This window comes from Camelus ferus, chromosome 23 (genome assembly GCF_009834535.1).
Source record: "Camelus ferus isolate YT-003-E chromosome 23, BCGSAC_Cfer_1.0, whole genome shotgun sequence".
In the NCBI taxonomy this organism is placed as follows: domain Eukaryota; kingdom Metazoa; phylum Chordata; class Mammalia; order Artiodactyla; family Camelidae; genus Camelus; species Camelus ferus.
Genome location: NC_045718.1, coordinates 21,030,644 through 21,044,772, shown reverse-complemented (window position 1 = coordinate 21,044,772; position 14,129 = coordinate 21,030,644). Strand labels below are relative to the sequence as shown.

General features: G+C 36.7%; 2 protein-coding genes across 6 annotated transcripts in view; one reads left to right on the top strand and one right to left on the bottom strand.

The window, feature by feature from the left end:
* The window catches only part of DTL (denticleless E3 ubiquitin protein ligase homolog), a 42,960-nt gene extending 30,280 nt beyond the window's left edge, over nt 1-12,680 (bottom strand). For all 3 annotated transcript variants that reach the window (XM_006193412.3, XM_032466435.1, XM_032466434.1), the window contains exons 1-5: nt 12,505-12,680; nt 4,334-4,459; nt 3,306-3,404; nt 2,281-2,342; nt 2,078-2,198 (exon numbers count right to left, since the gene is read on the bottom strand). In XM_006193412.3, coding sequence (XP_006193474.2) covers nt 2,078-2,198; nt 2,281-2,342; nt 3,306-3,404; nt 4,334-4,459; nt 12,505-12,556 — 460 coding nt within the window. In that variant the 5' untranslated portion in view covers nt 12,557-12,680. The remainder of the gene's footprint in view (nt 1-2,077; nt 2,199-2,280; nt 2,343-3,305; nt 3,405-4,333; nt 4,460-12,504) is intronic.
* A 108-nt stretch (nt 12,681-12,788) lies between these two features.
* Nucleotides 12,789-14,129, top strand: part of INTS7 (integrator complex subunit 7) — a 73,408-nt gene continuing 72,067 nt past the window's right edge. For 2 of the 3 annotated variants that reach the window (XM_014566612.2, XM_032466428.1), the window contains exon 1: nt 12,898-13,105. In XM_014566612.2, the coding sequence (XP_014422098.1) occupies nt 13,012-13,105 (94 nt within the window). In that variant the 5' untranslated portion in view covers nt 12,898-13,011. Of the gene's footprint in view, nt 13,106-14,129 lie in introns of all 3 variants that reach the window. The other variant, XM_006193414.3, reaches the window with a different exon arrangement.

Genomic DNA, 14,129 nt, shown 5'->3' with positions numbered 1-14,129 from the left:
GCACATTGGAATCCTTTGAGGAATTTTTAAAAAATAGATGCCTTGTCCACGTCCTAGAGATTCACATTTAATTGTTATCTTAAAGAACCTCTCCAGATGACTAATGTGCAGTCAGGGCTGAGAACCAGTGGTTTAGCAAGAATGACTGTTCTTAAACTGGATAATGAAGAATGAAAAAGAAGGTGCAAATTTGAAGGTAAGTTTGTAGGAGAGGAAATGGAAATACACTTATAATCATTTTTAAATACCCACTAAAAGTTCTAACAACTCTTCTGTCACACAAAACACATCTGTGAGTAACTGACAATTAGACATGAAAGCATTTTTCTTGTTTACAGGTAGTAGATACTTAGAGAAGGCAAATTCCATTAGTATAACTATGTCTTATTAGGATTATTTGTATCCTGCCCTTGTAGTGTTGAAAGAACTGTATCATGATCTTTTCTACTATGCTACTTACAAAAAATAAAATAAAACACCAGGCATTTATATGCTCCTCAGTTTTGTGTGTGTGCGCGCGCGCATTCACACCTCACCTCATTTTTATGCTTATGATATTTTTGTGAGTCAAATAGAATATGTATTTATCTCATTAAATGAGGAAATGAAGATTCAGGGAGATAAAAGTGACTTTGTCCAAGAATTTAGAGACAGAAATCAGAACAAAACACAGGTGTTCTATGGTTGTAAAAGTGTGCCTTGCACAAGGGCATTTGGCTGAGGGAGTAGGGGGTAAAATCAAATCTGTGAATAACAACCAAACTATGTGGCCTTGGAGGCAATGTCCAACCATACTAATTCACACTAGGACATCTGTGGACTACTGGGCGCCACGATGAAAGCCTCATTTACTGCTTTTTCTACTAGACTATATTGGCATAGATTCAATGTACAGAGTTTTAAAAATTAAGCAAAGGGACCAAAAGATAGTGTTTCCCTTTTCTATTACCCTTGAAATAAACAAATCTACCTTTAGTAAATTTTCATGATCTTAAATTATTTTTATAAACTCAGAGTGAACTCTGACATAGGAGTATAGTAAACTAGAACACAAGCATATCTAACTTTATACAATAGATGTGTTAATGAAAAGTTATGCAGAGGTAAAAAACTGTATCATGTATTTCCTCTTAAAGGTTCCAGTCTCAAGAGCAACCAGACCAGATTAAAACTGATCTTTTTTTAAAAGTCCAAACGAGCTCAACAACTCAGTTTAAATATTCCTCAGGTGCTCAGGTGAATAAATGAAGATATTCCTTTTAAAAACAGAGTATTTTTAAATGATAAAGGAGATTGCAATGTTTGTCTCTAATAGTCTAAGATTAAAGTCAGATAGATTCAGCCACTTCTTTGAGATAAATGTTGATTGTCCCTTATTTAGTGAAAAACAAATAGAAGAAGAAGAAAACAAAAACCAGAAATGAAGAGCTCATTCAGACACTCCTGCTAAGTTTTTCCCTAGTCGCTTAGGTACTCTTCTGTATTGTATCACTCTTTAAGTCTTCCTTCTCCTATAATAGTAAAATAAATATAGAAAGATTAATTGTGAGTAAATAATAGTTGAATACATATGAGGGAACTGAGCCATTTAAAGTAACTACATGTTAAATTTTTAAGTAGAGAATCATGTCCAGTTGATCAGGTTTCCCACCCCAGCCTCATACCCATTTAAATTTTACAAGCAGAGTTAAAGTAACTATTTTACAAGGAGTTAATCAGTGTCCAGTACTGGGTTTGACCTCAAATGCCATGCAAAGTTGAACAGAGGTATTGTGGCTATTTGTGAACTTTTACCTTATCTGCAAGATTACAGAAAAAAAAATACTGAAGATGCTTGACTTTCAGGGACAAGCGGGAGATAATGTCTATTAGAATGGGAATAAAACCCAACTTAATTTCATTGAGGTTTTCAAATCATGTTAAGAATCTCAAATCATCTACGTAGGTGAAGGAGCAACTCTTGACAGGGGAAAGGCTGGAAAGAATTGCAGCTTATTACCTCACCATGAAGCCATAAATACTATACAGTGGAACATGAAGGAGGTTAAGGAGATGAAAGAGGATAAGACAAACCTACCTTTCTCAAACTTAGAAAAGGCAACTGACTTGAGACTGCACTGGTGACCTTTGCACGTTCCAATCAGCTCACCAGATTTTACATCCCAAAATTTGGCTGTTTGATCACCTGCTGCTGTAACCTTTCAAAAATAAGGTATCAGTTTAATAAAGCAACCCTTTACAAGTGTTTACCCAGATCCCAGTAAAATGAAAGTCACTTACAAGCTTAAATTCACCAGGGACCCAGGCTAGGTCAAAGACAGCATTCCAGTGAGCCATCCACTCTAAACAAAGAAAACGGTGAATGTGAAATGTTTAGACTATGTTCTGTGGTAGCCGTTTCAACAACAGTTTAAAAGTCTTGAAAGCTGTAGCAGTCAGCACCCAAAGAGAACTGCGGACTCACACGCATTGCACGTTCCCTTCACTACCACATCACACTACCATTTGCTATGAAATTGCTTTCCATGAGGTGACTAGTAGTATATTCTCTCAAATGGAATCTGTGAAATATTCTCAGTCTTCATCATGCTCTCTGAATGGATTCTAAAGTACTTTAGTTTGATATTCAGAGTGCTGCTCACTTTGGCCATATCTCTCATTTTCTCTCTATTATTCCAACCAAACTAGATCACGTTCTATTTCCATATTATATCCTATGCTTTCCTATCTTTGGCCTTTGCTAATGCTTTTCCCTCTACATGGAGTGTCCTATTTCATCTCCATTGGTCTAAGTACCACAGTTCAACTCAACTGTCCCAGCCTTCATGAAAAATTTTCCTCACCTTCTTTACTACATGAAAGCTTTTAGTGACACCTGTGGCATTTTCTTTGTATTTCTTCTAATTCACTTAAAGTCTTTGCTTTATTTTAGTTATTTCAACAGTTAATTTACTAGTCCCAATTTAACAGTCAGCAGAACTTTGCCTTATGTATGGAAGATGCTTGGTCAACATAAATACTTTAAAACAATGTTTCCCCCAACCACATTAAGTATAAAAAATTTAACTTTTCAAAGAAGAACTGTTTTTAATCCTAAAATGTATTTTTCTTAATTTTCAGTAAAGACTTTGCTGTAGTTAACAGTTATTGATAGAAAGTCAGTCTCCACCATTTACTTTCAGCCTGGTCCCTAAACAGACTTAATCAGAAGTGAATATCATTGGGGAAGTATTCCAATAATAATTTCTTTGAGGCTTTATGAATTAAAAATCATCTTAAAATAAATATTTTAGACCTCGACTTACCTTTGACGCACTTCTTTCTACCGGTTTGTGATTCTGTGTTATATAACCTAACAAAGCCTTCTTCATTGGCAACTGCTAGTATATGTTCCATATTGGGAGCTAAAACAAGAAATAAAGAATTAAATATATAAAGAGTAATAAAAAAATCTTAAAGCTGAGTTTAAAGCTATATAAACAATATAGATTAATTGAAAGCAACAAAGTAAACAAAGAACCTGTTTAAAAAGAGGTAAGATGGGAGAGGGTATAGCTCAAGCACTAGAGCACATGCACAGCATGCACGAAGTCCTCGGTTCAATCCCCAGTACCGCCTCCAAAGAATAAAAATAAATAAGTAAACCTAATTACCTTCCCCTGGGGGAAAAAAAAAAGAGGTAAGATGATTTCACCCAAATAGCAACTGCTATGATAGAAAGTTTTTTGAATTAAAAGATTGCTTAAAATTTGCCATAATATCTAATTCAGTAAGTGACTCATAAACATCAAAATAATCTTCAAATAGTATCTTATTTAGAGAAGGGCTGAATCAAGGGTGACATTTAAAACAAGAGTGGTATTGACCAATGGCAAATAAAGGCGTATGATACTGGACACTAGCAGACTGTGTCTATTAATTTTATATTCCCTTTTCACAATCTTTTACTTTTCCTTTCTTCAACTTTTAATAGTGTGGACAAGTATTTCTATTTTGGTTAATATGATCCCCAATGCATTACATAAAGAGGTAGATTCAATCAGATCAAAAGGGGAAGAAGTTTTCATGACGGCTGAACCTTTGCAATGCTTTCCCCATATAAGTTAAAAAAAAAGTGGTGCTATAATAGTCTTATGCTTTAGCAGTAGTATATAATTACTCATAGGAGTTAAGAGAAGTCTTTCATAAATCAGAAGAGAACAGTTATTAGAAGAACTCTACCATCTATCTAACTTACTCTTTCTTGAAAGGGAGACACCCCAATATATTTTCACTCTGAAGTGTAGAATAGATCATTTCTGACCAAGCCTAGCTTATGTAGTAATTCTCTTACCGGAGGAGAAGGTGCATCCAAAAGGAGGAACTGGGACTCCTGTTTCTCCATAGGAAGTGTGCTCATCATTATAGTTGCACTGATAACCAGTTAGAAGGGACTGTAGAGGGTACTGTGAAGACCATCCTAAAATAAGATACAACTCTTTACAGAATTCCAACATATCATCACATTTCAGTACTTTTAATAAGTGCAAAGGTAAAAATTTATTTTAAAAAATTTTCTGTACTTTAATATAGATCCACACATTATCCGTGGCCCTCTAGAATACAGTTTCAGGTATTTCCCTAAGGGGTCCTAAGAAAAAAATGAAAGCACGCTCAACTTCTGGTGGATATAGTTTTGTGCTTATCATCTTATACGGAGACTCTTGCTAATATATTTAAAACTGCAAGAAACAAGTGGCCTTAGTTATAACTTCTCTTTCATTTCTGATTTTATTGACTTGGGCCCTCTCCCTTTTTTTCTTAAAGGCTTATCAATTTTGTTTATCTTTTCAAAGCATCAGCTTTTTGTTTCATTGACCTTTTCTATTATTTTTTTATTCTTTATTTCATTTATTTCTGCTCTAATCTTTATGATTTCTTTCCTTCTACTAACTTTGGGTTTTATTTGTTTTTTCTCTAATTCCTTTAGGTGTAAGGTTAGATTGAGATTTTTGTTTCCTGACGTAAGCTTGTATCACTATAAACTTTCCCCTTGGAACTGCCTTTGCTGCATCTCATAGGTTTTGGATCATCCTGTTTCCATTTTCATTTGTCTCTAGGTATTGTTTGATTTCCTCTTTGATTTTTTCAGTGATCTATTGGTTGTTTAGCAGCATATTGTTTAGCTTCCATGTGTGTGTGTGTTTTTGCAGTTTTTTTCTTGTAGTTGATTTCTAGTTTTAATAGTGTTGCAGTCAGAAAAGATACTTGATGTGATTTTAATTTTTAAAAATTTACCAAAGCTCATTCTATGGCCTAGCATGTGATCTATCCTAGAGAATGTACCATGTGCACTTGAAAAAAAATGTGTATTCTACTGCTTTCAGATGGGATGCTGTATATAATCAAGTAAGTCCATTTGGTCCAATGTGCTATTTAAGACCTATGTTGATGTTGATGATTTGTCCATTGATTTAAGTGGGGTGTTAAGGTCCCCGACTACTATTGTGTTACTGTCAATTTCTCCTTTTATGCCTGTCAATATTTACCTTATGATCCTATGTTGAGTGCATATATATTTATAATTGTTATATCTTCTTCTCGGATTCATCCTTTGATCATTATGTAGAGCCCTTCTTTATCTCTTGTAACAGTCTTTATTTTAAAGTCTATTTTGTCTTATATAAGTATTGCTAGTCCTGCTTTCTTTTGATTTCCATTTGCATGGAATAACTTTTTCCATACCTTCACTTTCAGTCTGTATGTGTCTATAGATCTGAAGTGAGTCTCTTGTAGACAGCATATATACAAGTCTTGTTTTTTGTAGCCATTGAACCACTCTGTGTCTTTTGGTTGGAGTACTTAGTCCCTTTACATTTAAGGTAATTTTTGATATATATGTTCTCATTGCCATTTTGTTAATTGGTTTGGATTTGCTTTTGTAGGTCTTTTTTCCCCTCTCTTCTTCTTTTGTTCTCTTCTCTTGTGATTTGATGACTATCTTTAGTGTTATGTTTGGATTTCATTTTCTCTATTGTGTGTATATCTATTATAGATTGTTTGGTTTGCAGTTACTACGAGGTTTTTATATAGCAGTCTATATATATACATGATTGTTTTAAATTGATAATCTCTTAATTTCAAATGCATTTTAAAAACCCTGCGTTTGTACTCTCCTCCCCTCATGATTACTGTTTTTGATATCATATTTTAAATCAAACTGTTTTATGTATCCTTTAACTGCTTATTGTGGATAAATTACAACTGACACTACAGAAATACAAAGGATCATAAGAGACTACTGTGAACAAGTATATGCCAATAAAATGGATAACCTAGAAGAAATGGACAAATTCTTAGAAAGGTACAATCTCCCAAGACTGAATCAGGAAGAAACAGAAAATATGAACAAACCAATTACCAGTAATGAAATTGAATCAATAATTTAAAAAACTCTCGACAAACAAAAGTTCAGGACCAGATGGCTTCAAACATGAATTCTATCAAACATTTAGAGAAGAGTTAATCCCTACTCTTCTCAAACTATTCGAAAAAATTGCAGAGGGAAGAACACTTCTGAACTCAATCTATGAAGTCAACATCACCCTGATAAACCAGACAAAGCAAACACAAAAAATGAAAATTACAGGCCAATATCATTTAACATAGATGCAAAAATCCTCAACAAAATATTAGCAAAATAAATCCAATAATACATTAAAAGGATCATATACCATGATCAAGTGGAATTTATCCCAGGGATGCAAGGATTTTTTTCAATATCTGCAAATCAATCAATACAATACACCACATTAACAAACTGAAGAATAAAAACCATATGATCATCTCAATAGATGTAGAAAAACTTTTTGATAAAATTCAACATCCATTTATGATTAAAAATCCTCCAGATAGTGGGCATACAGGAAACATACCTCAACATAATAAAGACCATATATGACAAACTCACAGCTAATATCAGACTCAATGGTGAAAAGCTGAAAGCATTTCCTCTAAGTTCAGGAACAAGACAGGGATACCCACTCTCGCTACTTTTACTCAACATAGTTTTGGAAGTCCTAGCCACAGCAATCAAGAAGAAAAACAAGTAAGAGGAGTCCAAAGTGGAAAGTAAGAAGTAAAGCCTTTACTGTTTGCAGATGACATGATACACTACACAGAAAACCCTAAAGATGCCACCAGAAGACTACTAGATTTCATCAATGGATTCTGTAAAGTTGCAGGGTACAAAATTAATGTACAGAAATCTGTTGCATTTCTATACATTAACAACAAAGTGTCAAAAAGAGAAATTAAGGAAACTCCATTTATTATCACATCAAAAAAAAAAAAGACAAAAAAAAACCCCTAGGAATAAATTTATTAAGGAGGGAAAAGACCTGTACTCTGAAACTACAAGACACTGAGGAAAGAAACTGAAGATGACACAAACAGATGTAAAGATATACCATGTTCTTGGATTGGAAGAATCAATATTGTTAAAATGACCACTCTGCCCAAAGCAATCTACAGATTCAGTGCAGTCTCTATCAAAATACCAGTAGCATTTTCACAGAATTAGAAGAAATAATTTTAAAATTCACATGGAAACACAAAAAACCCTGAATAGCCAAAACAATCTTGAAAAAGAAGAACAGAGCTGGAGGAATCACACTCCCTGACTTCAGACTATACTATAAAGCTACAGTAATCAGTAATCAAAATAGTATGATAGTGGCACAAAAACAAGACACATAGATCAATGGAACAGAACAGAGAGCTCAGAAATAAACCCATGCACTTATGGTCAATTAATCCACAACAAACAAGGCAAGAATATACAATGGAGAAAAGACAATCTCTTCAATAAATGGTGCTGGGAAAACAGGACAGCTACATGTAAAAGAATGAAATTAGAACATTCTCTAACACCATATACAAAAATAAATTCAAAAGACCTAAATGTTAGATGGGATACTATAAAACCCCTTGAGGGAAACAAAGGCAGGGCACTCATAGACATAAATCATAGCAATATTTTTTTTGATTCATCTCCTAAAGTAGTGGAAATAAAAGCAAAAATAAGCAAACAGGACCTAATTAAACTTAAAAGCTTTTGCACAGCAAAGGATACCATAAACAAAAGAAAAGACCACTCACGGATTGGGGAAAATATTTGCAAATGATGAGACGGACAAGGGATTAATTTCCAAAATATACAAACAGCTCACACAGCTTAGTATCAAAAAACCAAATAACCCAATCAAAAAATGGTCAGAAGACCTAAATAGACATTTTTCCAAAGAAGATATACAGATGACCAACAGGCACACGAAGAGATGCTCAACATCGCTCATTATTATATAATTATGTATATATAAAAGAAACATTCATTCTAAATAGTTACTGAGAACCAAATGTTTAGTAAGCATCAGAGGAAACAATGAAGTTACAATCTACACAGCTATCTAATTAACAAACTCATATTTTAGGGTACTTTCAATTCTTACGTATCATCAAAAATACCATTTGGAGAAGACATCTTAGCCTCACATAACCTCAGACAAATCTAGTTTGGATGTTCATAGTAATAACCTGGAGGAATACAAAGGAGGCAAAGAAATCCAATCCAAATTTAGTAATTATTCCTGTGGATATTAACTCAAAGCCAGGTATCATTGTAAACAAGCCATTAAAGACCACTAAAATAATACGAATACAGTAATTAGCTATGTTGTTGAGTACACAAATATCCATCCACAGAATCAATTTAAAAACAAAAGCCTCTGTTCTGAAGTTATATAAATGTATACTGGTGGTTTTGAAATTTTTAAGAAAGATTAATGACCGCAACTCACAAATTCAAAAGGACCAAATCTTGAATAATGCACTGGAGACCTACTTCTTTACAATTAAACAGTGACCACCACCCCCCCAACACCCCTCACCCCAACTCTGCCTCACTGCCTGTAGATTATTCTCCAAAGACTAACAAATGTTCTATCATGGCTTAGTAACTGGTCCCTATTTACCCCTCCACTTCTGTGCTCTGGACAACACAGGCTTCAAGGACCAGCCCCATAAACTACTTTTGGATCCTCATTGTCCTAGGCTGTTTCCAGTAAGAACTTGTAATGCTTTCCCCTACAACACTCATTTGGAAAAGGCTATTCTTTCCTCAGCATCATACAACTTAAGCCCCTGGGGTTTTTAAATAAGTATGAGAGTTTTCAGAGAATTAATTTCCAGATACTCAACTTCCATATATGCACTTCTAAAACTGACCTGTCTGCGAAGGTCAAAGCTCTCTTTTCCCCCTGTCTTCATCACTACCTTTCCTCCACTTTTCAAAAGAAAGGCATCTCCATTCCCCAATCTTATACCTTGCATTGACCCAAATTATAAAAACTTCTGGGGCCCCAATTAAGAGACAACTGGATAATTCATTTAATAAAAGTATCATAAACACCCAAAATCCATCTCTTTAAAAGACACACTTCCAATAAATTTTTTGATTAGTTACTGATATTAGTGATCCATGTTGTTTTGATCATACTACCTTGCATACTACTAATAATTGTAATAAGTCAACCTAGAAGAAACTTAAAACTTAGAGACTTATGATCACAGAAAATGCCAATTAAAAAAAATTTTTTTTACACAAAGGCGTAAGATAGGGTGATGAAAAAATGACTTTTCAAGCTTAAAATCAAATTATATTAGAATAAGTTCTGTGGGAGAAACAAAGTGGACATAAATTCAAAGGGAAAAAACAAATATGTAGAATATCTAACAGTTAAAGACTGTTTATATTTTTAAAAAAATGATTGATCTATCAAATCACTATAGTATTTATAGTCTATAAGATACATTTTAAAGACTGATGTAGTATTTTTATTTAAAAAGGTCAACATTCATGATATGGCCAGAAATTATATCCTTTGTATTTGTTTAAACTTATGATAAAAACTTTTAGATACCAAACTAAAAATACACAGAGTAATCAGTTTCCATTTTAGAAAGATCACTGGCAGCAACGTGGAGAATAAACTGGAGAGGGAAACTAAGAGGGCATTTAGGGATTTGTTATAGTCCAGACAAGGTATAAGAGAAATAGAATGGTAAGCACAGGACAGATCCAAGATATGGTGAAGAGGCAAAATTGGTGGGGACACAGAGAAGGACGGATTCCTGAGATTGCAAGGGAACTTCTCTGAATGCGTATCTTGAGGAAAATGGAGGAATTCTGATTGACTCTCAGGTTTCTAAGGGGAAAGACCAATTTAAAATAGTGAGACCATTCCCTAATGTAGGTAATATAGCAGGTTTGGGGAAAAAGTGAGTTCGGTTTTGGGTATTTGAGTTTGAGATGCTTATGGGATTGACCATTTGAGTAAAGATACTCATACATCTCTTATAGGAATGGATGTAAAGTATAGGGAATGGAAGGCTGCAAGTAATAGTGGAAAAAATCCTTGTTACAGCCATGATCACCCACAGGAGTACGCAGAAATAGAAAAGGAGCCTAGGATTGAACACCCTCCTGGAAGGGGAAAGAAGATGGTCTTATAAAGTTCAGTGCAAGCTATAAAACATTGAATAAACTTCAGTACCTAACACATGACAATGTATGAGTATTTGGGGGCTCAGGGTGGGCTGCCCCCAAACATGTCACAACAGCACATTGATTATCTTAAATTGAAGTTGCTTGAGAAGCAGCTGATGCAAGAAGGAAACTGTGACCCTCCTGTCTCCCTGAAAAGCGGGAAATAAATCTCTCACGTGAAAGGTGCACTCCTTGCTTCTGGAGGTAGGACAGACACCCTTACTGTCAGACAGGGAATTCAGAGCCAAGAAGTCTGTATAAACAAACCTTGTTACTTCTTTTAATTTACTACCTCAAGCCCAAACTGTTTAGATTCTTCACTTATTAAGCACCTCAAACCTAAATATTTTTGTCTTGTCAATTCCTCACAAATTTATTGTTTCTTTATCTTATAAGTATAAAAGCTGCCTACTTTGGCCACTTTTTAGATCCCATTTCTATGAGACCACCATGCACATGAATTAAAATTGGTTTCTTTTTCTCTTGTTAATCTGTTCTGTGTCAATTTTATTATTAGTACAGACACAAGAACTCAAGAGGGGTAGAGGAGGAAATCTACCCTTTCACAATAAGTATTTGTGAATCAGAGAGAAAAGGGAAGAAGTAGACAGACAGAATGAAGAATCAGGAGAAAATCTGTCACAAAAATAAAGGCTAAATAGCTTGCTCCAAGTCACATAGATTAAGTGAGGAGTGGAAGTGGAATTAATTCTCAGGAAGTTTAACTCCAAAGACAGACCTCTTAACTACCATGTTATACTGACACTCATGACACAGAGGACAGAGAAGTTACTTGAGCAAGGTGGCAGGAGAGGCAGAAAGAGAGGCATTTAGAGTATAATTTAAAAGACTGTCTAAAAGGTAAGGATGGTATAGTTTTAGATTAGGGGCAGGAAGCTGAGGGACTACTCCCAGTATCCTTCTCAATATCCTTTTCCTAGACCTATGCCTTAAATATAAAAAGTTCCTTTCTGACGTTATTTTCTTTCTGTTTTCCACATGGTTTCAAGGGGGAAAGAAGACATAGTCCATCTTTAAATAAATGAGGTTTCATTTGTACCCAAGCTTAGTCTGTATAGGAACTCTCTTACCAGAAACTTAAAAAGTTTCAGGTTGATGACACCCAGACATAAGCTTAAAATTCTTATTGCCAATGTTTTAACCTAAGAAATTTCAAGAACTAGAGAGAATAAGTTGGATTTCCACATACTAACAAGGAAATATTTCCAAGTTATACCGTTACAGTGAGAACAAAACATTTTAATCTCATTTCTTTAAACAATACTTATTACCTCTGGCACTGAAAAACATTTGGAATAAAATACTTCAGTCTATTAACAGTGGTCATTTCCGCCGGACGTGCTCATGGGCATTTTTCACTCTATAATTACGAGTTTTTATGCCTATGTATTAATCTGGCTGAAAAAATTTTGACCATGCTAGAAGCAGGTGTTCTGTCTTCTCTGCTTGACTGAGTTCCTTAACAGCGGGTCATATTCAGCGGCGTATACAGCAAATAGTAGGGCTCACTAAGGTTCTGCCACAAATGAATGGATTTACAAATGAATACGAGTCTTGACTATCTCACAAAGTTGTTGAGAGAATCACATAGACACAAATGCACGCGTTTTCCAGTCTGTGCAAAATAGACACAAGCCGCAATGGAGGCCAGTTAACTCAACATCCCCTCCCTCCGTCAGCCTACATTACGAATCAAAAAAATCTCGATTACGATTAAAAGTATTTCAAGGGCACGAAAGTGCAGCTATCTTCAGTACGCCTCGCTAACACGAGCTCACTCTGGCTGTGGGAGAACTCGGAGGCTGGGAAACAGAACTGGAGTCGGCACTGGTCCGAGGGGTTGTTCCGGGGGAGGTGAATCCCGCCGGCTACAAGCAGCGGTTAAGGCCGTTACTCACCGTTTCTCGGGATGCCAAACTGGGGCTGGCGGAGCACCGAATTGAAGAGCATCGGGGCCAGAGGAAGAGGCTTAACTGAGGGAAAAGCCGTGGAAATACCTCCAGATTCAGCAGAAATCCTAGCTTTGCGCCCCTCAGAACTCGACAAGCTATTGCCTCCAACTCCCGCCACTGTAAGCCCCGGCCACCAAACTCCCCGCCAAACTGACGTCACGCCCTCTGATTGGCTCCCAACGAGGCGTCCGGGCGCGTCTGAGTCACTTCCCCCTTAGAATCCCCGCCTCCTTTTCTCCCAGCCGCGGGAACCGAGAGTTCAAGAGCTCCCTGAGCGCCTGCGCGGGGGGCCGCAGAGGCGCTGGCGAACGGCGGGGAGGCCAAGGCGCATGCGTAACACGGCTTGACAAAGCGCGGAGGAAAAATCCGCGAGAAGGTGGTGGGAGAAGATGGCGGTGCTGGGGCTGAGTTTGCAATCTTTCTAAATAGGCTAGCCGAGTAACTATTCGGGTCATGGCTTCAAACTCAACTAAGTCTTTTCTGGCAGATGCCGGCTATGGCGAACAGGAGCTGGATGCTAACTCTGCCCTTATGGAATTAGACAAAGGTATTCGAAAGAGCGGGCTGAGCGGGTGAAACGGTGTGGGGGGAAGTGGCGCCACCAGGCGGTGGTAGCCTCGGGAGAGGCGGAGAAGGCGCATGCGCTTGGCTTCCCCGGGCGGGGGCTGGCGCATGTGCTTTTGGTGAGGCCAGGGGTTTTGCAGCTTGGGGCAGTTGCAGGAAAATTGCAACGTTACTGGATTGGCCTTGTACAGCTGAAAAAGTAGAGAGCCCCAGTGATGGTCCCATTTTGACCACTTGAGAGCACAGCCCCCCACTATTTTCCAAGAAGTTTCTAGAAATGCTAAATTGAAGTTGCAAAGTTAATTTTCAGTACGTTCAGTTGAGACCAGGTCTTCACCAAGAATGCTATAAAATCTTGCACCGACTTTATAGCATTCACTTGACTACTGTGACTGTTACCTGCGGGTTACTAGGAGGTTATATACGACCAAGGCTATCCGAAAAGCATAGCCCCTGCTCTTTTCTCTGCAGACAGATTCCTCAAGTTCTGTTTCCTTACGGGGCCGGGGGGATGGGGCGGTGCTTGGTGTAGTAGAAAGAGCTTTGGCTAGGCTGAATTAAATTTCAGTTCTGCCCATTTTATGATCATGGACAGGTACCTAACTTCACCTAACCTCGTTTTTTTCCTCTGCACAGCAGGTACAGTACCGTTGAGCTGGCAAGATTGTTGTAAATATTAAGCAATGGTATGCAAAAGAAGCCTTTATAAATGCAAAAGAAATAAGCCTTCTTTCTTAGTTATGGATATGGAAGGCAAGGGCAGATTATTTGCCAGTATAGAACTCAAGTATTAAAATGAAATCTTTGTTTCCGTGTACCTAAATGATTTTTATTGAATGGGGGAAACATTTTGTCACTTGGTATACAGTTAATTTTTGATTGACTGTAGCTAATGTGTAATACGTTGAGAACCGGACTAGAGGTCAGAAGGATCTTTCTTTAGGTTCACTTTGAGCTACTTCGTAGTTCCCGGACTTGGACACTATTAACTTTTTGGAAATTCTTGT